General features: G+C 38.4%; 1 protein-coding gene across 2 annotated transcripts in view; it reads left to right on the top strand.

The window, feature by feature from the left end:
* The window catches only part of PCGF6 (polycomb group ring finger 6), a 37,977-nt gene extending 16,728 nt beyond the window's left edge, over positions 1–21,249 (top strand). The window contains exons 8-10 of one of the 2 annotated variants that reach the window (XM_053909895.1): positions 3,904–4,002; positions 10,578–10,660; positions 20,022–21,249. In XM_053909895.1, coding sequence (XP_053765870.1) covers positions 3,904–4,002; positions 10,578–10,622 — 144 coding nt within the window. In that variant the 3' untranslated portion in view covers positions 10,623–10,660; positions 20,022–21,249. Of the gene's footprint in view, positions 1–3,903; positions 4,003–10,573; positions 10,661–20,021 lie in introns of both variants that reach the window. The other variant, XM_053909894.1, reaches the window with a different exon arrangement.
* The last annotated feature ends 1,537 nt before the right edge of the window (positions 21,250–22,786 follow it).

Genomic DNA, 22,786 nt, shown 5'->3' with positions numbered 1-22,786 from the left:
TGTTGATGACAAGGAGTCATTTGTCCTGTAGTTTTCTATAGATTGGGTTTTGATGTTGTATCACTGTGGTATAATTTGGCATGTTCTTCTGTCTTCTATCTTTCCCATAAACTGATAGTTAAGTTCAGAGTGTTGATCATACAGGTTTGATTTGAAGGGATCAAGAATACATCATAGGTGGTGTTTCTGTCTATCTAGAGGCACATAATATCTGGTTGTCTGGATCTCTTTATGTTAGCAACCATTGGTGCTCAGTGTCTAAGCCCATTAGCTTGATAGGGTTTGGAAAATGATGCTATCATTCCTGTTTTTTTAAGATTTTAATTTAAAATAATCTCTGCATCCAATGTGGGACTCAAACTCACAACCTCAAGATCCAGAGTCGCATGCTCCACTGACTAAGCCAGTGAGGCCCCCCCCCCGCCCCCACTTCTTTTACTAGTTAAAATACCTTTATAAAGAGAAACTTTCTTTCCTCTATTTGGTTAGCCAGTGGAATCGTTTTTATAGGAAAGGCAAGATAAATGCTTGATTCTTTCCCTTTACTTACCAAGCTCAGAGTAATGAGTTGGTTCATGAGCGTACTCCAGTCTTGACCAAATCAAATAGGTTTTCTTGTTTTTGTTTTTACTTTAGTGTGAACTCCTAAATTTAAACATATTTGTGATTTAAACCTATTTTATTTATTACCTTTATTGGTGTTCAAATTGTCCTATCATAGGTATCATAGTCTGTAATACTTTCTTGCTATCTGATATGACAAGATGTTCTATGTTCAACTTGTACATCTCTTGTCCCCCAGACATGGAATTAGTCCTTTCTCCAAGGTGTCCTAGTTCCTTTTGGTGTTTTTTTTTTTTTTTCCTTAATGTTTGTTTATTTTCGAGAGAAGGAGAGGGAGACTGAATATCCAAAGCAGGCTCTGTGCTGACAGCAGAGAGCCCAATGTGGGGCTCAAACCCACAAATTGCAAGATCATGACCTGAGCGGAAGTCAGACGCTTAACCAACTGAGCCACCCAGGTGTCACCCCTTTTGGTGGTTTTTAAAAATCAATCTGGCTACTGGGGGTTCACCTACCTATTGGGTACATAACAGTTTCTAGGCCTTTTCAGTTGACAGAAATAGGAATTTTTTCAAGGTAAAGTGTAATTATGAGTTGGTATCATCTCTTTAAAAGATCTGTTTAGTGGTATGCATTATCTAAAGCAAGAAAATAACTTTCCTAAATCTCCCTACAGATCTAAACTAGCTTATTCAACTTTCTTATAAAATTGGCCTTTTGTGTTATAGATGGTAGGGAAGATTGCTGTCTGTGCTTAATTTCAAAGAGGTATAAATCTGGATTTTTTTTTTTTCCTATTTACAGATGGTAGGAGACTATGAGGTGTAGCAGAAAAGATAAGAGTTGACTATGTAGGTGAGAACTGTTCTAGAGCTTTAAGCAAAACAACAAAAACAAAAAACCCAAATTGTCTTCTAAAAAACTGAATGTGAATTATATGGAGGAAAAATCCAGTTAACTTGTGAACCTGGGGCATGAGGACTAAGTCAGCCACATGAGAACCCTGGCTTTGAAAGCCAAGACACGTTTTTTTTCTCTTTCAGGTGTTGGCAGATCTCATAATTCTGTTCTAGGTGATCTAAAAAGTACAGTATTGGGGCATCTGGGTGGGTGGCTCAGGCAGTTAAGCCATCTGACTTCAGCTTGGTCATGATCTCACAGTTGGTGAGTTCAAGCCCCACATCAGGCTCTCTGCTATTATCACAGAGCCTACTTTCAATTCTCTGTCTCTCTCTCTCTCTCTCTCTCTCTCTGTCCCTCTGATGCTCGCTCACTCTCTCAAAAATAAACATTTTTTAAAAAGGTAAAAAGTAATAGTATTTATAACTTTAGCTAAGTTGGATTAATTTTAACAAACGCCTGGGGTGAGGTGTTCACTAAGAATTTAGAAATGAGAGAAATTGGACTGTCCTCTGCTGGTATACCTGAGGTAAGCCCAGGGAATTAACCTTCAGAAATGCTCTCTAGTTCAGCTGAGCGTCTGACTTTTGATTTCCGCTCAGGTCATGATCCCAGGGTTGTGGGATCAAGCCCTGTGTCCAGCTCCATGCTGAGTTGTGGAGCATGCTGAAGATTCTCTCTCCCTCTGTCCATCTACCCCACTCATTTGCTCTTTCTCAAAAAAAAAAACAAAACAAAACAAAACAAAAAACAAAAAAAAAAAACAAAAAAAAAAAACACTGGTTGCCAGACAAGCATAGCTAGATAATTCAGAATAGCAGCTTCTCAAGGTCCTTGATAGGATTCTTATGCTAACCAGTGCCACCTACAATGAGATATTTTCTTGGGGACTCCACCTGGGGCACGGCTGTACCTCCTTAGACTGCTTTAGCTTTGTGAGATGATTCCTGTACTTACAATAAAAGAGCGTGAAACTGCCGTTTTTGTCTAGATTGAATCAGTATCCCATAACCATGGGATGAGGGTCTCTTATATAGACTTTCTTATGTAAGAGTCAAGTTCTTTTACATAAAGAGTGAAATGATCACAACACACCAGTAGTAAATATGTGCCAGGAATTGTTAATAGTTATTTACATACATTAACTCACCTTCCTCTTGATAAAATCTGTGAGATGTAGTAGGTGCTATTATTATCTCTTTCACAAATGGGGACAGAAAGGTTCATCATCTTGCCCAAAGACTTAGGGCTAGACAATGGCAGAACCAGGGTTTAAACGCAGGGGGTCTGTTTCTGGAGTATCTGTGCTTAACACCTATGCTGTCTGCTGCACTGTGGTAATAAGGGGTAGCGTTACTATAAGGGAATATCTTAAGGAACCAAACTACAGATAAGAAAGCTTGAGTGCTGTCATTTGAGACAAACGTGCACCTAATCTATTGTTCATGTATTCCTAAAAGGTACTCTTTTAGTTCTGATGACCTCAGCTTTTCCTTTGTGTTAGAGAGTAACATCCTTAAAACTGCCTTGGAGATGGAGTGCCTGGCTAAGTGTTAGCTTTTCCTTTAAGACACTGTGGCGTCTCCCCTATCACCTTAGACCATCGGATCAGATTCCAGCCACATATGTCTAGATGTCAGTCTTTTTATTTTCCTCTTAAAAAAGAAAACCGTTTATTTTGGAAAATTTCACACTTACACAGAAATAGACAGAATGGTAAAATGAATGCCCATGTACACGCTCAGCTTCAGTAATTATAAACTCACGGCCAATCTCGTTTCATCTATGTCTTCACCACTTCTCACAATTTTAAAGCAAATCTGAGACATTTTTATCAGTAAATAATCAGATTTGTTTCTAAGAGATAAGGACTTTTTACAAACAGAATAGGGATACTACAGTTTTGAAAACTAATAGTAATTCCTTAATCAAATATCCACATGCTACTTAAATTTCCAAAATTATCTCATGAAAATTATTGTATAGGTTTGTTTAAATCAGGACCCAAATGCGATCCATACATTGTAATTGGTTGACATATCTCTTATTTATATTGTTCACATCTTTTTCAGTCTAGACGTTCCTTCTCCATCTTGTTCTTTTTTTCCCTTGCAGTTTTTTTGTTGAGGATGCTAGATTGTTTTAGACATAATTTAGTCTTAGATATTCTCTCTCTGTCAATACATTTTACTCTTAAGTTTTATTTTTGATGAGGTATTAAACCAGTAAGCTTTTCTATTAAAAAAAATTATTGACATACTTTTCAGAGGGGAAGCTAAGCAAAAATTCCTTTTTTCTTCTTTGGTAGGTAAATGAGCTCAAATTTCATAGTAATTTTTTTCATAAATCTGTTGAACATCTTTATTATAAAATTTGCTTTATGATTTATACATTATATGTATTTATTCTGAAAATATTTATTTATGTTTATTTTTGTAGCCCTTGGAAAAGAAGTTTGTCCGAGTTTCTGGAGAAGCAACTATTGGGCATGTAGAAAAATTCCTCAGAAGAAAAATGGGTCTTGATCCAGCTTGTCAGGTAGAGTATATGTGTGTAAAAGGACAGATGAAGCTGTGAGATTACCTTTAGTATACTGAAGAAATGCTAAAAAGGATTGCATGCTGTGGCTTTTATGATATGTAGATAATGTAAATGCTAATTAAATATTGGGACACAGTGATTCCAGCCCCACTTGAATCACATTTGACCAACTGTCTGCTTCTCACTGGCATTGGTGACTGACTACCTGTCAGTGTCAGAGAAGAGCTGAGGATACGAGCCTCGGTTCCCCAAGGCTGTCTCTTTGATAGTGCAGAAGGTTGTTTATCACCCATCCTCTTCTCTTCAGAGGACATCCTTGCGTTTGTGACAAGCTAGGTCCAAGACACCTAGAAAAGTGAGATAGCTGTCTAATAGAGACCCTATTTGTTTTTTGAGCATTAGGAAAGATCTCCCATTCTAGCCATGTAGTATGTTCTTGTTATAAGGTAGAAACTCGAACCTCATGTATTGTTGAACATAAAGTCTAAATAGAATGTGGGTCACTGACAACGCACATCTATATAGTTTTGCTCTGTCATTACTTAAATTTTAAAGAGGATTTTGTTCTCCATCATGTGTAAAATTTGAAGAAATAATTTTTATTTAAAACACTATTTGCTATTAAGTTAACAGATATTTCTCATGGCAACTGAAAACTGGAAATAACTTACCTGGCCACCTTGTAGCCACAGCTTACCTGAGGTTATTGCTAGTCTTCTGGTAACTAACTAGATGGGGCGCCTGGGTGGCTCATTCGGTTAAGTGTCCAACTTCGGCTCAGGTCGTGATCTCGCAGTTCGTGAGTTCGAGCCTAGAGTTGGGCTGTGTGCTGGCAGCTCCGAGCCTGGAGCCTATTTCAGATTCTGTGTCTCCCTCTTTCTCTGCCCCTTCCCCGCTCACATTCTGTCTCTGTCTCTCTCTTTGTCTCAAAAATAAATATTAAAAAAAAAAAAAAAAAAGGTAACTTATTAGAGACCCCTGGACAAAGAATTGTAAGTGATCCCATAACAGTCTATTATTTCTAAAAGCAGAATTCAGAAGAGTGGCACCTGATTATATAAAGTAAGAAATGCCACCCAAGAGGGCTTTCTGTAGGGTATAGATTACTTCCTCTGTGGCTAGATACTGATCAGAACAGAATTACCATTTATAAGTTTCACATGTGGTGTTTTAAGAAATGTGGTTGCCAAATTGGTTTGGCTGTGTAAAAATGTAGGTTTTTTCTTGCATATCATAGAATTCAAGGCTTTCAGCATTTTGAAATAAAATTTTATATATATACATATATATACATATATACACACACACATATATAATATATATATATGTGTGTGTGTATATACATGTTTATTTTTGAGAGAGAGAGAGAGAGAGACTGCAAGTGGGGGAGGGTCAGAGAGAGGGGGACAGAGGATCCAAAGCAGGCTTTGTGTTGACAGCAGTGAGCCTGATGTGGAGCTCGAACTCATGAACTGCAAGATCATGATCTGAGCTGAAGTCAGATGCTCAACCAACTGAGCCACCCCGGCACCCCTGAAATAAAATTATATAAAATTTGTCTTCAACATTTAACTTTCTGTCAGTTCTTGGCTTTCTCGGTAAATATTTCTTTCCTATTCAGGGACTATATAGGTGGCAACACTTATAAATTACTATTTCACCAAAATGTTGAAATGATGGAACAGAGAACTATCAAATATGCAGATTGTGACTAAAATTGTTTAGACCTTCTAAATACAAGAGAGAGTAAACAAGAGTTACTTCTAATACGAACAGAACATTGAGCTAGTTAACCATTAATCAAAACAAAATGCTTGGTGAACCCAGTCACTTGAGCCTGCTGTGCTGATCTTCTTTAAACCAGTTATTCCCAAGTAGGAAATGTGTGCTCTGTTTATAGGTATGTGGCCTTCACTTAGGGTTATTTCTAGCAGGAATGAATGATTACTACAGGACTGTTAAGTAATAAACTACCTTAAAAGTTATTTGTGGCATACCAAAATAAAAAAGGAAGACAATTCTGATTAAAAAAATACAGATCATGTATTCTTACAAGAGATTTAAGTTACTTCAAAATCAGAAATCAGTAATTGTCTGGATAGATTCCATCACATAGAAATCCGAGTACCTCTGGATTACTGTGGTTGAGTCAATGGTATATTGAACTCATGTCTTATTTTATTTTGTCTTATAGCTACTCTTGTGTTCCTGCATACATTGTTTGATCGTCAGATCTTATTTTTGTTTTATGAAACGAGACTTAGAAAATAAACATCACATTGATCACTAAAAATTCTTTATGTAGAATAAGTGATGTTAGATTTTATTGTTAATCCTACCATAATTAATTCCATCCTAAAAGATAGGTTATTATTTATTTAGGATATGAACTTAACCTTACTATTAAATTGTTTCCAAATCAATTTTTAAACAGACTCTAATGCATCATATTGTATGTCCCTACCATTTATTTATTACCTATTGATGCTAAATTGAGCATCTATGTACTTGGCCTTAAGAGTACAAAGATGAGAGAGAAAATTTATGCCACCAAGGGACTTGCTTGTAGGGAAGATATACAAGAAAACAACTGAATGATAATAGGATATGGTGAGTGTGACAAGAGTGCAAGAGTGAATGATTTAACTCTGGAGGAGTCAAAGAATGGACTTGAAGAATGTATAGGAATTTGCCAGACGAAGAAAAAAGACTTTCTGTCAAAGAAGAGCATGTGTGAACAAGTATGCTACTAGCTCATTCAGTGAAAAATCCTATCTTGGAATCTGTAGTGTGATCTTGCTTGTAAAAAAAAAAAAGGGGGGGGGGGTGGTTTGGGGCCCCTCAGTGGCTCAGTCGGTTAAGCGTCCAACTTCAGCTCAGGTCATGATCTTAGGGTTCATGAATTCAAGCCCCACGTTGGTCTCTGTGCTGACAGCTCAGAGCCTGGAGCCTGCTTTCGATTCTGTGTCTCTGTCTCTCTCCACCCCTCCCCTGCTTGCACACTGTCTCTCTCTCTCTGTCTCAAAAATAAACGTTGAAAATTTTTTTTATATGGGTTTAAAAAAAAAAAAAAAGATACAGGTTTTTCCTGCCTTCTTAGACTACCCTCACAGTCTGATTTCTGCTCTGAGGTTAGAAATATTACAGTTAACCTTTCTGCCTGAGACTTAGCTACTCCAGGGGTAGAAAGATTATACAGGAAAAGAGTTAATAAGCAAACCTGAGGCTGCTCTCTTTAGAAGGGACTGCTTCTACAGTTGGCCCTTGCCTACCTAGCATTTTGGCTTGCAGAAAGTTCCCAGTAAGGGTGTTTCACCATGCCTACACCATACAATGGATCTGTGATGAATACCTGCTTTCCTTCTGGGAGTCTGGAGCTTAGTACTTGTTACAGGCAGAGAATGCCAACATGAACAGCCCTCAGTAAAAACCCTGTACTCTGAAATTCAAATGGGCTTCCCTGGGCAGAAACATTGCACAAGTGGGCTGCATTTCCAGTGCTAGGAAAAGGAGTACTCTGGGTGTATCTTCTCCTGAACCGAGAGGGGGACCATAGGAAGCCTGTGTGTGGATTTGTCCAGACTCCACCTACATCTTTTTCCCTTGCTGATCTGGCCACATATCCTTGCTGTGTTGCTGAGTCCGTGAGTCCATCTACAAACTACCAAATATGTGGGTCATGTTTGTGGGAACCCAGAGATGTGACTCTGAATGAAGTAATTTATGAAATATTTACAGTCAGGTAACTTTTAAAAATCAGTATGGTAAAATCAGAAGCAATTTAAATGTTTATCAGGGAAATGGGTTTATAGATTATGACATATTCAGGGGCACCTGGATGGCTCAGTTGATTGTCCAACTCTTGATTCCAGTACAGGTCATGATCCCAGGGTCATGGGATCGAGGTCCGCCTTGGGCTCCATGCTGAGCATGGAGCCTGTTTAAGATTCTCTCTTTCCCCTACTTGTGCTCTTTCTAAAATAAAAAATAAATATAAAAAGTTATGACATATTTATACAGTGGAACACAATGTAGCTATTAGAGGTAACCTTGTACTTCAGAGATGTCTATGCTATATTAAGGTTTTTTGGGGTTTTAAAAATTTTTTTTTAATATTTATTTATTTTTGACAGGGAGAGAGACAAAGCATGAGCGGGGGAGGGTCAGAGAGAGAAGGAGACACAGAATAGGAAGCAGGCTCCAGGCTCTGAGCTGTCAGCACAGAGCCTGACACAGGGCTCGAACTCACGGACTGTGAGATCATGACCTGAGTCGAAGACGGATGCTCAACCGACTGAGCCACCCAGGCATCCCTAAGGCTTTTTGGTTTTTAAATAAGTTGTAGAACAGTTTACGTGGCTTGATCCCATTTTTTATTTTTTGTTAATTTTTTTAATGTTTGTTTTTGAGAGAGACAGAACGCAAGCAAGGGAGGGGCAGGGGGAGAGGGAGACAGAATCCAAAGTAGGTTCTAGGCTCCAAGCTGTCTGCACAGAGCCTGATACAGGGCTCGAACCCATGAGCTGTGAGATCATGACCTGAGCCAGAGTTGGACACTTAACCGACTGAGCTACGCGGGCTCTCTCATGATCCCATGTTTAAAAAACAAAACAAAAATCCCACATGGGCACATAGCATCTAGGGCCATCCACATCAAACTGTTAGTAACTGCCAACTTCTGGGGGTTAAGATTAAGTTGAAAAGAAAAATACAGTAACCAGACCATAAATGTATACCATGGGGAGAAGCCCATGAAGAGTGATGGTCTCTGGATTGCTGAATACTTAATCAAAACATGATGATAGTTTCCAAATTCTTTAGTTTTTCATGGATCTGAGGTCTGTGCACAAAATAGTCTATCATAGCTTTCAAATCATCTTGCAAACAAGGCTTGCTCTGCCAATGTTGAAACTAGTAGGTGTGAGACACAAAAGCTGGTACTAATTGGGGGCACCTTGCTGGCTCAGTCAGTGGAGCATGTGACCCTTGATCTCGGGGTTGTGGGTTCGAGCCCCACATTGGGTGTAGAGATTACTTTTTAAAAATCTTTTTTTTTTTTTTAAAGTTGGTACTAATTGGAGTTTATGCCTTAAGATCTAGCATGTGCGTTGACAAACTGGCCCATAGGCTAGATCTAGCCTGCCATCTGTTTTTATAAATAAAATTTCATTGGAACGCAGCCATACTAAGGCTGTTTTCATGCTATTGTGGCAGATTTGAGAAGCTATGACAGAGATCCTAGGGCCTACAAAGCCTAATATATTTAGTGTCTACCCCTTTATAGAACAAGTTTGCTAACCCCTGATGAGCACTTAGGCTTTGGAGAAAGATAGACCTGGGGACAGACCTGGGTTTAGATCTGGACTTTACTAGTTACTAGCTTTGCGACTTTAGGAAAGTTAAATGTCTTTACCTCTTAGTATTTTTATCTGTAAATTGGGCATTATAATACCTAGCTCACAAGAATGTGAAGATTATATACATAGTATAACATATGGTATACATAGTGGCTTCTCAGTGAAATTCAACTGCTTTTATGATTCTTCCCCACCTATGCTGAAGCTTTCAAGGAGATTAATAACGTTGGCATTGGACAGGAATTTTAGAGTAAACAGAATTTGAAAGTAGGAAGATCTGGTTAGAAGGGGATTTCAGCTTTAAGCCCAGGGGTAGCCGCTGAAAGGATGCTAGGAACACTGAGAGGTATTATGAAGAAAGAAGCCGCAGGACTTTTTAACTGATTGCGTATGAGAAGAAAGGGAAAGGAGAACTAAGAGTCAGAGGTGATATTCTATTCTGGGTTAGAGGACAAGAAGAACTGTCACACCATAAACTAAACAGTGACGTTAGGAGATGTAGTCAATGAAGGGATCTATATGAATAAGACATCAAGAACCTGACCCCATTTTAAGGCAATGGGAAAGGAGCACTCCTTGAAAGACAAAGAAAGATTGAAGATTTGCATTTCTGTCTTAGCAAGTAAGTATACTGGAATCTTACTCCCTTGTAGTATGTCACTGAATATCATTCTTACTAGAGCATTCACCATAAAAGATTTATCTTAGAACTTTGACTTCCCAAAGAACTAAAAAATCTTAAGATGTTCCATTCATAAAACAGCTCCCTTAGTGTGCACTTGATGTCACTGTTAGACTCTTCATTGTTGGAAAGTGAGATAGTCCTTATAAGAGAATTATTCAAGTAACTAAAAGCCTTTTTAAGTATCATATGCCCTTTTAACAATGTTAGCGTGGAACTTAAAAAAATGTACCTTCCCGTGCTGCCTTATGCTGAATATATCAAATGTGATTTTATTTATTCTCAGAGATTCAAGGGAACATTTTGAGTGCCTGCTGTACTATACTATTATCCTGCTATGTCTTCTAATACCCCTTCCATTTTACTTTATTTTTATAGCAAGTTTTTAAAATATGTCTTGAGAGTGTTTAATCTGTCTAAAATAAAATAGCAAAGTCTAGTTTGGAAATAACTATGTAGGTTTTACTTAATTTTTTTCATATGGTTTTTTGAAGCAGGAAAGCAATCTGATACTCTTATTTGCCCACAGGTAGATATCATCTGTGGCGATCACTTGTTGGAGCAGTATCAGACCCTAAGGGAGATCCGACGTGCGATTGGTGATGCAGCAATGCAGGTGGGTCCTAGACTTTATCGTACTTCTGCCTGACAGGCACGTTGTTTAATGAAAGAAATGTTATCAACGGTTTTAATAAAGGTTCCATAATTTTCTTTTTTTTTTTTTTTTTTTAAGTTTATGTATTTTGAGAGAGAGAGTGCAAGAGGGGAAGGGGCAGAGAGAGAGAGCGAGAGACAGACCTGAGCCAAAATCAAGAGTCGGACGCTTGACCGACTGAGCCACTCAGACACCCCTCGGTTTGTTTGATTATAGCCATCCTATTGGGTGTGCAGTGGCATCTCGTAGTGGTTTTGATTTTATTTCCCTGATGACTAATCATGTTGAGGATCTTTTCGTGTGTTTACTGGCCATTTGTATATCGTTGGAGAAATTTCTATTTAGAACCTTTGCCCATTTTTAAAAATTGGGGATTTTTATTATTGAGTTATAAGAGTTTTTCATATCTTCTGTATACTCATCCACTATCAGATATCTGATTTGTAAAAATTTTCTCCCATTCAGTGGGTTGTCTTTTCATTTTCTTTGTGATGACCTTTGAAACACAAAGTGTTTATAATGAAGTGCATTTTATCTGGTTTTCCTTTTGCTCCTTCTGGTTTTGGTCTTTTTTTTTTTTTTGGTTTTTTGTTTTTTGGTTTTTTTTTTTTGAGTTTATTTATGTATGTATTTATTTATTTATTTATTTTGAGAGAGAGCGCGCGCACGCACAAGTATATGTGAACAAGGGAGGAGCAGAGAGAGAGGAGAGAGAGAATCCCAAGCATGCTCTGCCCTGTCAGCACAGAGCCCGACACAGGGCTTGAACTCAGGAACCACGAGATCATGACCTGAGCTCAGATCAAGAGTCGGTCGTTTCACCAACTGAGCCACCCAGACACCCCTTGTTCCTTCTGTATTTGGTGTCATATCTGAGAAACCATTTCCTAATCCAGAATCATAAATATTTATACCTATGTTTACCATAGATTAATTTTGTTTATTCTGGAATGTCATGTAAGTGGAATCAAGTACTCTTTTGTGTCTGGCATCTTTCATCCCTCATATTGAAATTTATCCATGTGGTTACATGTAGCAATAGTTTGTTTCTTTTCATTGCTGCATAGTATTTCATTGTATAACATGCCATATTTTATCCATTTTCCTATTCATGGACACTTGGGTTATTTCCCCTTTTTGGCTAATGCAAATAAAGTAGCAGGGCATCTGGTAGCTCAGTCGGTTGAGCGTCCAACTTGAGCTCAGGTTATGATCTCGCAGTTTGTGAGTTCGAGCTCCACATCTGGCTCACTGCTGTCAATGCAGAGCCTGCTTTGGATGTTGTGTCCCCCTGTCTCTTCCTTTCCCCTGCTTGTACTCTCTCAAAAATAAATAAAACATTTTAATAAAAAAATACAAATAAAGTAGCTATGAACACAAGTATACATTTTCTTCCTCCTCATCTTTTTAAATCAGTTTTGCTTTCACTTACTTTGGACAACTAACTAGCAGTGGAATTGTTGGATCATAGGGAAGGTGTATGTTTTCTTCGATAGGAAACAAAGAATTGATATATTTTGATATGATTTTTGTGGCTGTACTTTACCACCAACCTGTAAAGAAATATGGCCGAAATTTCTGCAGCCTAATGACTGGTCTATTATGGAGAATTTTATTTATTTTTTGCATGGTTTTCTTTTTACCAATTTGCTACAGATTTCCTTGCACCCACCACTCAGATTTAATGAGGATTGGTAACACTTTATTCTTTCAGATAGGAAGATGTAAAATTCACATCACTTTAAAAAGAAATTTGAAACAAAGGAAAGTGTTAATACTCAATAAAACTGAGTACTGGTTACAAAGGTGTTATATTAATCTTTGTACTCTGAAAAAAAATTTTTTTAATGTTTATTTATTTGAGAGAGAGAGAGACAGAGAACACAAGCAGGGGAGGGGTAGAGAGAGAGGGGGTCAGAAGATCCAAAGCAGGCTCCATGCCAACAGGAGTGAGCCCAATGTGGGGCTCATACTCATAAACTGAGATCATGATCAGAGCTGAAGTGGATGCTCAGCCAACTGAGCCACCCAGCCACCTCTATACTTTGAAAATTTTTTAAACCTTTAGGAAAGTCATAGAAATAGCACAGTGAACATTCATCTATGCTTTACCTGGATTCACCAGTTTTTTGTTTTATTTTTTTTTAAGTTTATTTATTTTTATTTTATTTTTTATTTAAAAAAAAATTTTTTTTTTAACGTTTATTTATTTTTGAGACAGAGAGAGACAGAGCATGAACAGGGGAGGGGCAGAGAGAGAGGAAGACACAGAATATGAAACAGGCTCCAGGCTCTGAGCTGTCAGCACAGAGCCTGATGCGGGGCTCAAACCCACGGACCGTGAGATCGTGACCTGAGCCGAAGTCGGACGCTTAACCAACCAAGCCACCCAGGCGCCCCGATTCTTATTTTATTTTTTTAACGTTTATTATTTATTTTTGAGAGACAGAGAGAGTGTGAGCAGGGGCAGGGCAGAGAGAGAGGGAGACACAGAATCTGAAGCAGGCTCCGGGCTCTGAGCTGTCAGCACAGAGCCTAACATGGGGCTCAAATTCAGGAACTGTGAGATCATGACCTGAGCCGGGGTTGGATGCTTAACCACATGAGCCCCAGGTGCCCCTTAAGTTTATTTATTTTGAGAGCAAGTGAGCAGGGGAGGGGCAGAGAGAGAGAGAATTGCACACAGGCTCTGCCCTGTCAGCGCAGAGCCCAAAAAGGGGCTCGATCTCCCGAACCCTGAGATCATGACCTGAGCTAAAATCAAGAGTCGGACACTTAACTGACTGAGCCACCCAGGCACCCCTGGATTCATCAGTTTTAACAGTTAGGATTCCATTGGAGAAATAGAACCCAAATGAATATTACAGAATTATACCTTAAACAACTGCAGGGGCCGGTGAAGAAGTGTATTGAAAGATAGTGCCTATGGACCAGTAGTCATTGTAAATCAACAGGGCAGCAATTGGAAGAAAAGACCGTCATGAGTGGGGAATAGTGAGAATAAATTGGAACCTGTAAGGAGAAACTGGAATGTGTGTCTCATCAGTTCCATCTTCAGTGACATGGGTGATCTGTAGACAAAGCTGGTGGTCTTTGGCCCAGAACTCAGAGAAGCTGAAGGTGGAGCTCTTGTGGGAGCAAGAGGAATTAGTGGCAGGCCTGGCTGCCTTCCTGTCCCTACAATGTGAGCCAGCATACCAGCAACAGTGTGTATAAGCTGAACGAGCATCGGGTGCTCTATGATGACCTGAGCATAATGGCTTCTGCCTCCTTCCACTTGGCACATCTTATCTTACACAAATCTCTCTTGGCTAACCTAACAGGGAAGGGATTTGGGGAAACATAGTTCCAGTTTGGCCAAGTTGACCTAGCAAAATGCAAAAGCCTCACAATCTAAGTGTTGGTGTGGGTGTGGAGCAACTAGAATGTATGTGCGTGGTTAGTGGGGGTGTGAACTGGTTCGGCCACGTGGGGGTTCTTTTGGTGGTACCTACTAAAGCCGTGGATGTACACCCTATTCCCCAGCAATTCCATTCCCGAGTATAGACTCAATAGAAATGAGTGTTATGTCTACCACAAGACATGTACAAGGTAGTTGATAATAGTTTGATCATGATAGCCACAAACCGGAAGCAACCCATATGCCCAACAAAAAATGAGTAAAAAATTGTGACATATACATACAATTTAATACAACTACCATATACATCAACATGGATGAATCTCAGACATGATAGTGAGCGAACTAAGTAGGGCCCAAAAGAATATACAGCTGATCAATGCAGATTTGCTTACTCATTAATATTTTATTGTAACCTCCAAATTAATACTAATTGCCATTTCATGGTCATTCACAGTTTTTCATAACTTTTTAAATGGCATTTGGATTTCTTTTTTTTTTTTTTTTTTTTTTTTTTTGAGAGAGAGAGAGAGAAAGCATGCTTGAGCAGAGGGCAGGCAGAGAGAGAGAGAGAGAGGGATAAAGAGAATCCCAAGCAGGCCCCACACTCAGCGCAAACCCTGATGTAGGGCTCGATCCCACAACCATAGGATCACGACTCTAAGCTGAAATCAAGAGTCAGACACTCAACTGACTGAGCCACCCAGGTGCCCCAGTATTTGGATTTTTTAAAGAAATTACAAATTTTGTAATTTTGCTGATGAAACTTATATGTAATTGAGTATTAGAAAGATGCTCCAAGGTTAACTGTTCTTTACTGCAATATTATAGGTTGTAATTATCTTTTAGTTTTATAGGTATACTTTAGTTGTGATAACAGTTTGTCAGAGTAACAAAAGTAATTAGCATACCATGATTGGGGACCATTACTTTTTTTTAATGGCTGTCATTATTAACTTGAATTTTATATGTGATTTACAAAGAAGAAAGAGGACTTTGTCACCTTTCTGTTTCTTTGAAAAACATAGCTGGCTTTTCCTTGAGCAAGAAAAAGGACATGAAGTTGCATGGAATGTAATTATTTTTGCAACATAGCCAGCTTAGTGATAGAATGAAATGGTGTTAGGACTTAGTCTTGAAGTTATTTGGGTTGAAAAGTGAAAAGAAAAAGGGAAATCCATTGATAAGCCTGCCAGACTAATTAAGGAAAAACACATATATGATGTGAAATTGCTTAGAGCTCAGAAAAAGACAATACCACTAATAATTAACATTTCTTGAGCTAAGTAATCTCTATACCCAACATGGGGCTCAAACCCACAACCCTGGGATCAAGAGTCACACTCCACTGACTGAGCCAACCAGGTGCCCCAGAACATGTGTTATCTTGTGTAAGCCTCACGACAACCTTAAAAGATAACAATTAATGGGGTGCTTGGGTGGCTCAGTTAGTTAGATGTCCAACTCTTGATTTTAGCTTAGGTCGTGATCTCACAGTTCCATGGGATCAAGCCTGGCATAGGCTTCTGTGCTGATAGCAGAGCCTGCTTGGGATTCTCTCCTCTCTGTGCCCCTCCCCTGCTCATGCTTACTCTTCATCTCTCTCTCTGTCTCTCTCTTTCTCTCTCTCTCTCAAAATAAATAAGTAAACTTTAAAAAAGATAACAATTACTATCTCCTTTTATCTTTTTTAAAATGTTATTTTGAGATACTTTAAGACCTAGAGAAAAGTTACAAAATAGTATGAAAGTTCCTATGTAGATCTCACCCAGCATCCTTTAGTGTTAACGTCTTCCATGACCACAGTACAATCATCAAAACTAAGATATTGACATTGTTACAATACTGTTAACAAAACTGCAGACATTGGATTTTGCTACTTTTCCCATGGTTGTCCTTTCTCTGTCCTAGGATCCACATTGTATTTAGTCATCATGTCTCCTTGTCTTCTCCCAGTTCTCCAGTTCTTCCTTATTTTCATGACTTTGATACTTTTGAAGAGTATTGGTCAGTTATTTTATAAACTATCCTTCATTTGGGTTTGTCAGATGTTTTCTCGTGACTAGATTGAGGTTATGCGTTTTTGGCACATCACATACAAGTGATGTGCCATTCTCAGAGTATCATCAGGAGATATTTAATACTGGTAGGTTTTTCTCTTTGGAATTGATAATGTGGGGGGAGATACTTTGAAACTATGCAGTTATCCTGTTTCTCTTCAAATTTGGCCCTCTATTCTAACATCCATTGGTGGATCTTATAATTTAGAAAATTGATGTACAGAGGTTGCATACCTTGTCCAGGATCACTTGGCTAGTTAGTCATAGAATCAACAGTCAACTGTTGAAAATTTGAACTTAAAGCTCAGGCTCTTAACAGAAGGGTAACCAAATACTTTTTCAGGTGATCATTCAATTTATTATTAACACATTTTTAGAAATATAGTACCTTGCCAACTGTCTACATTTTAGTAACAGTTTAAAAGAATCTTCCTAAAATATAGAAACAAAATTATTTCTTTGATAACTAAAGCATACTTAGAGGTATAAACAAAGCCATTTCCTAAAAATTTTATAATGTTAAACTTCAAAAATCTTAGAAAATGATTATCTTTTAAAAAATTAAGCTTACTTGATTAGAAATGTAAGAAACTAGGAGTAAAATCCCAGTGGAGTAGGTAGAAAATATTACTTCAAAAAATATTTACTGGAGAACCTGGCTGCCTCAGTTGGTTAAGTGGCCAACTCTTGATCTCAGCTCAGATCATGATCTCACAGGTCATGGGATCAAGCCCTGGTTAAGGCTCTGCACTGACAGCATGGAGCCTGCTTGGGATTCTCTCTCCTTCTCTCTCTGCCCCTCCCCTACTTGTGGGTACTGTCTCTTAAAGAAATATTTTTTAAAACATACAGTAAAGCCTTAGTTTGCGAGCATAGTTCATTTCGGAAACATCTTTGTAATCCAAAGCACTTGTATAAAAAAAGCGAATTTCCCCATAAGAAATAATGGAAACTCAGATGATTCATTCCACAACCCCAAAATATTCATACAGAATGATTACAATACTGTAATATAATATAAAATAATAAGGAAAACATAAAATATAAAGAAAAATAAATTAACCTGTACTTACCTTTGAAAACCTTTGTGGCTGGTGTGAGGGAGATGAGAGAGGAGGGTTATTATGTAGGAAGACTTTCACTATCACTAATGGAACCGCTGCTATCTTTTGGCTCAATGGAATCTTTTTCTGCATGGGGGCCGTTGTATATACTCACACAGATGTTGCCTATAGTACAGTATTAATGAACTTTTGTCATATACTGCATTTAATGTAACTGGCAATAAGGCAGCAGACGAAAGGGTCTATATCTGCAGTCAGCCTGACCTAGAATGAAGCAAAGCATTCCTAAGCTTACTCTTGTATGGACAAGCAAAGGACTGTCCATAGGTGCTTTGAAGTGACAAAAAATACACTAGTGCCAGTTGTGTGGGTACCTTCCAGTGTTCTGAAAAATCACTGATTTCTGCCAAACACTGTGGCCTAAGATCCGAGCATGGGAGATGATCACCCACAATCCCCCAGAGAGAGAGAGAGAGAGAGAGAGAGAGAGTAGAGCCATTGGCTCAGTTGTGATCTTGTGATGTTCAGCATCATGTACTACTCATATTGCAAGATACCGCTCGTTTATCAAGTTAAAATTTATTAGAAATGTTTGCTCATCTTGCAGAACACTCACAAAACAAGTTACTCACAACCCAAGGTTTTATTATATTTACAGAGCACTATTCTAGACACGTAGGGAGATTCAGAGATGAGCAAGTCCCTGAACTTAACCTATAATACAATTAAAGTCCTCATTGACAACAATGTAAGATTCATGGACTCTCAGGACCTCTCAGCTAAATGAATAATATACCTTCTGCGGGAAAGGGGAGGAGAATGGTGGGAGCTGAGATCGGGGCAGTCAGAATAAAACCATGTGCAGGACTTTATAGGCCATAGTATGAACTTTGGATTTTAATTGGGAAATTAATATGGGAAATTATTTTTGGAGAGATTTAAGCCAAGGACAGAAGTGACCTACTCTGACTTAAATTTTAGAAGACTCATTCTGTTTGGATAGTTCAAGAAGACCATGGATAGAGACATCTCTAACTACAAAATACAAATAATATTTATATCTATGTATATAGAATATAAATATAATAGACATAGAGACTTGAATTATAGTTATTTCATTTCATAAAATGTGATTTTATACATACATTGAAGTTGTTTTGAGGTTTTAAAACCACTTGTAAGCTATTTTCAGTTTGACATCTCAGCATGTCATATTTTGCAAATGATGCTTTCATTTCTGAAACATGAATAACTACATGCAAAAAATTAACATGTAAAATGTAATTTGTATTCTTGTAAGAACATTGATAGAATCTGTTTGTGTTATAATATAAATTCATTTACTTAGATTAGGCTAATTAGAATAGATCTGATGGTCCATGGGCCAAACATAGTATGAAATTGTGTTTTACATGGCTCACTGTGTTGTAAATATTTTTGAGTTTAAATTCCTGTAGCTACACATCTGCTCTCTGGTTTACCAGTGGTCTCCACTTTCCCTATGGACTCACATGCTTAACTCACATATTCATCTATGTTACTTTCCTGGCCCTTGTAGGTAGGCCTTTGAATTTGTGAACCCTTTCCTAGAATTCTGGAGAGCTTTCACTAGAGTTGCCAGGAACAGAATCCAGATTGCAGTGAATTGTGTAATAAATGAGAGATGAGGAAGTAGAGCCGTGGAAAAGCTTAACAAAGAGAGAAATAGCTAGAATGTGATTGGAAATGCAAGGCGTGCATGTCACCATTCCCCCTCTGTGTTGCTCAGGGTCAGCCCATTGCTCATGGCATACTCCCCAACAACTTACTTTTTAGCTAATTTTCCAGTTCATAGTAGGTTAGAAATAGCACTTTAGGGGCTCCTGGGTGGCTCAATTGGTTAAGTGTCCTGACTTCTAGCTCAGGTCACTATCGCAGGTCATGATCTCTCTGCTGTCAGCGCAGAGCCCGCCTGGGATCCTCTGTCTTCCTCTCTGCCCCCTTCCCTGCTCGTGCGCTTGCGCTCGCTCTCTCTCTCTCTCTCTCTCTCTCTCTCTCAAAAATAAATTAACATTAAAGAAAGAAAGAAATAGCACCTTTAAAAGGTGGATTGCTTGCTGGATGCAGACTTGGTGAGAACACAAAGGATTAAGACCTGGTTATCAAAAGAGGAGACAGAAACCCAAAAGAGCAGATGAAAAGATTCAGAAACACAGTACCTGGAGTCATTTAGTGTAGGGTTAAGTTGCCCAGAGACCGAAGACATCACTGTGTTACAGAACAGTGTATTCAGTGTTCATAATGATGACTCTAGACATCAAAGAAAGGTTAAACTGTGTTGTGAACAGTCTTTTAGGCACAGTTAAAATGTATAATGTATTAAATGGGTAAGAGTTCCACAGTTTTCTTAACAGTGAATGGTAGTGAGCTGCATTTATGTGGAAATGAATGTTTAATTTCTTAGCAGATCCATGGTGTTTTATGATAATTGAGTCTTTTTTCGGGAAAGTAGTCCACGCAGAAGGAAAGGTGTGTCTCTTTGAGTTCTTTTCAGAGAACTGTTTAGCCACAAACATCCCTGGCTAATTGTGGAGTTTCAGAATTACCTTTGAGAGTCATTTAAAAAGGCACAGTGACAGGGAATATTTGGTGATAAGGTGAATGAATAAGTAAGTCTATTTACTTGGACCCTTTATTTTCTTTAAATCAAAGAATTTCACATTAGTGTTGGGCTATGAAAAATAAACCGTATCTGACTTGACTTGATTGTTTGCATAACCGGTTTTCAAATAACTGCAAAACACTTTTTTTCTTTTCAGGATGGTCTGCTGGTCCTCCATTATGGTCTTGTGGTTTCTCCTCTGAAAATTACTTGAAGATTCTAGCAGCATTAGGAGGAGGGAAACGAAATAATGAGGCTTCTGCAGGATTGCATTTCACCAAAGATTTCCACACAACATGTAATAGCTACCATTTTGTGCTGCTGGAGACATAACTTATCTATTTTCAGCACGTAGATTCATAACATTTATAAGTACAACTTGGAATGATGGAATGCATCTGTTTTACTAGAAACTATATATAAAAAGCATCCATAGCTCAGGGGGAAATTTTCAGAGCATTAAATTTTTAAATTCCTTGTGATCTCAAATACTTTGACATTGATTTTGCTTCCTAATCTTTGAGGTAAATCAGTTACTATTTTCTTCTTTGTTGAGCCATATCCCTTTCCCGTTGGCGGTTAGGATTCCGCTCTCTGGAATGGCATCCGTTGGGCAGTCATGCTTTTGGAAAAGAAGGATGCTTTTGAACTGAAGATTCAAAGCCAGGCTTTGTTAAACTACAGAGTGTACCTCTTGGACAAAGACCAAAACTACTGGCCACTTTTGTATGCTGCCATCATATTTGGAACACGTATCTTTCTTTTCCCAGCAATACTACCACAGAGATGATATGTACTTCTAAAAGGGATGAATTATCATTCTTTGTGAAGAGACTGTCTCCTGCAGGGTTTATGGCCTGTACTGTAAGCCTTCAGTGTAATAAAGACTCCTTTAACAGATCTTAACAACAAGGGATGCCTCTTTGAAACATTATCTTTATTATTTGAATGTTAGTTTGATTAGCATTCACTTTGAGTATGTAGTTTGGTTGTCAGTACCTTAGAACACCACTGCTTCTCAAAGTAATAAATAAACGAGTGAATTTGCAAGTTTACAGAATACTTACTCACTGTTCCTCAGTAAGTCAGTTTAATGTTCATTGTCCCATTACTTTGTCACTGGGATAAAGAATACGGGTGTTTAAGAGTTCGCTCACGTGCAAAGATTTCAGTTTTAAATGTTATTTTGCCTAAAATTAGCATTGTGATACTTTCTAAAACAATATTTTGTAAACCCTATTTCACTGCAAAATTTCCAAGTCTGCGTATAGAAACAATTACAAATGAATGAGGTTTGGCGATTGTTTTGTAAAGAATTTGTGAATTGTGTATAAATCTCTTCTAACATTTAATAAAAATTTTTAATAAAAATTTATTTTAACCTATTTTGAAGTGTTCATATTTATTGTGGATTGAAACAAAAATAACCAAAATTCCTTACGAGATAAGGTATCCAAATTAGTTAAAATACCATCAAATAGTTATTTTATAAACATCTTCACTGATTTTACTAGATGCTGTTATTTGACAGTGGACAGAATAGCAACTATGGAATTCATTGCCTCTTAAATGTTTCTTACCCAAATTACATGCTATTTTTATTCTTGTCCCATGTTAACATATCTTTGTCAGGGATTCCCAAGACTACCTTCAGGTTTTGTTTTAAGTAGGCTCTATGCCCAATTTGGGGCTTGAACTCACGACCCTGAGATTAAGAGTTGCATGCTCTCCTGACTGAGCCAGCCAGGCACCCCAAGACTGCCTTCAGGTTTAGTGGTTCACTAGAAGGACTCATTATACTTACGCTTGTAGTTTATTACAATAAAAGGATACAGATTAAAATCTGCAAAGGGAAAGATGTATATTGCCGAGTCCAGGAGAAACCAGGCATAAGCTTTTGGTTGTCTTCCTACAGAGAATACGGGACAGTGTTTAATTCTTTCAGCAATGATACGTGACCTATGAAAACTGTTGCCAGCCAGGGAAACTCACCTGAACCTTCGTGTCCAGGGGATTTAATGGGAATGAGTCATGCAGGCAGCCAGTGCCCATATGATTGACTCAGCCATCAAGAGTTCAGCACCCACCCACTGCTCAAACTGATACAGCATGTCCCAGGGCCCCAAGTATACAAAAAGAGACATTCACCAGAAGTCACATTGTAAGGCTAAACTCTCCCCCTGTGGCCCAAGGTCTTAGGCATACAAGGACAGGATATTCCAAGGGCTCAGTAACATAGGAAAACACTTACTTTAAAGCAGAATATTAAATGTAACTACTTGATAAACACTTCTGCGATAAGCAAGTCAAAAGGTTATCGCTTTTTAGATGTTGTGTGGACAAGATTAAAATGAAAGGAGTGATCTCCTTCAAAGAACTCACAGCCTAACATACATCTCTCAGAATCTTAATAAAAAGCAGACACTGGTAAATACTATAAGAGTCACAAAGAGATCTATCCTTTGTATTTTTGCTTCCTCCTGGACTTGACCTCGAAGACTCCCAAAGGGGCACCCGGGTGGCTCAGTAGGTTGAGCGTCCGACTTCAGTTCAGGTCATGATCTCACGGTTTGTGGGTTTGAGCCCCACATCAGGCTCTGTGCTGACGGCTCAGAGCCTGGAGCCTGCTTTGGATTCTGTCTCCCTCTCTCTCTTGTCTCTTCCCCACTCGCACTCCATCTCTCTCTCTCTCTCAAAAATAAAATAAATAAATAAATAAAAGAATTCCAAAGAACTAGGTTATATCTGGTTATATCTATTTGGCCTATTGTTCCCACCAGGCAGTAAACCAAGTAATGAAGAACGCTGGGGGTGCCTGAGTGGCTCAGTCAGTTAAGCATCTGACTTCAGTCATGAACTCAGTTTGTGAGTTCGAGCCCCGCATCGGGCCCTGTGCTGACAGCTCAGAGCCTGGAGCCTGCT

The sequence above is a fragment of the Panthera pardus genome, unplaced genomic scaffold (genome assembly GCF_024362965.1).
Source record: "Panthera pardus isolate Hobbes unplaced genomic scaffold, ASM2436296v1 HiC_scaffold_22, whole genome shotgun sequence".
Taxonomy (NCBI): domain Eukaryota; kingdom Metazoa; phylum Chordata; class Mammalia; order Carnivora; family Felidae; genus Panthera; species Panthera pardus.
The sequence above is the reverse complement of the archived record's forward strand: the minus strand, read 5'-3'. Positions and strand labels throughout refer to the sequence as shown.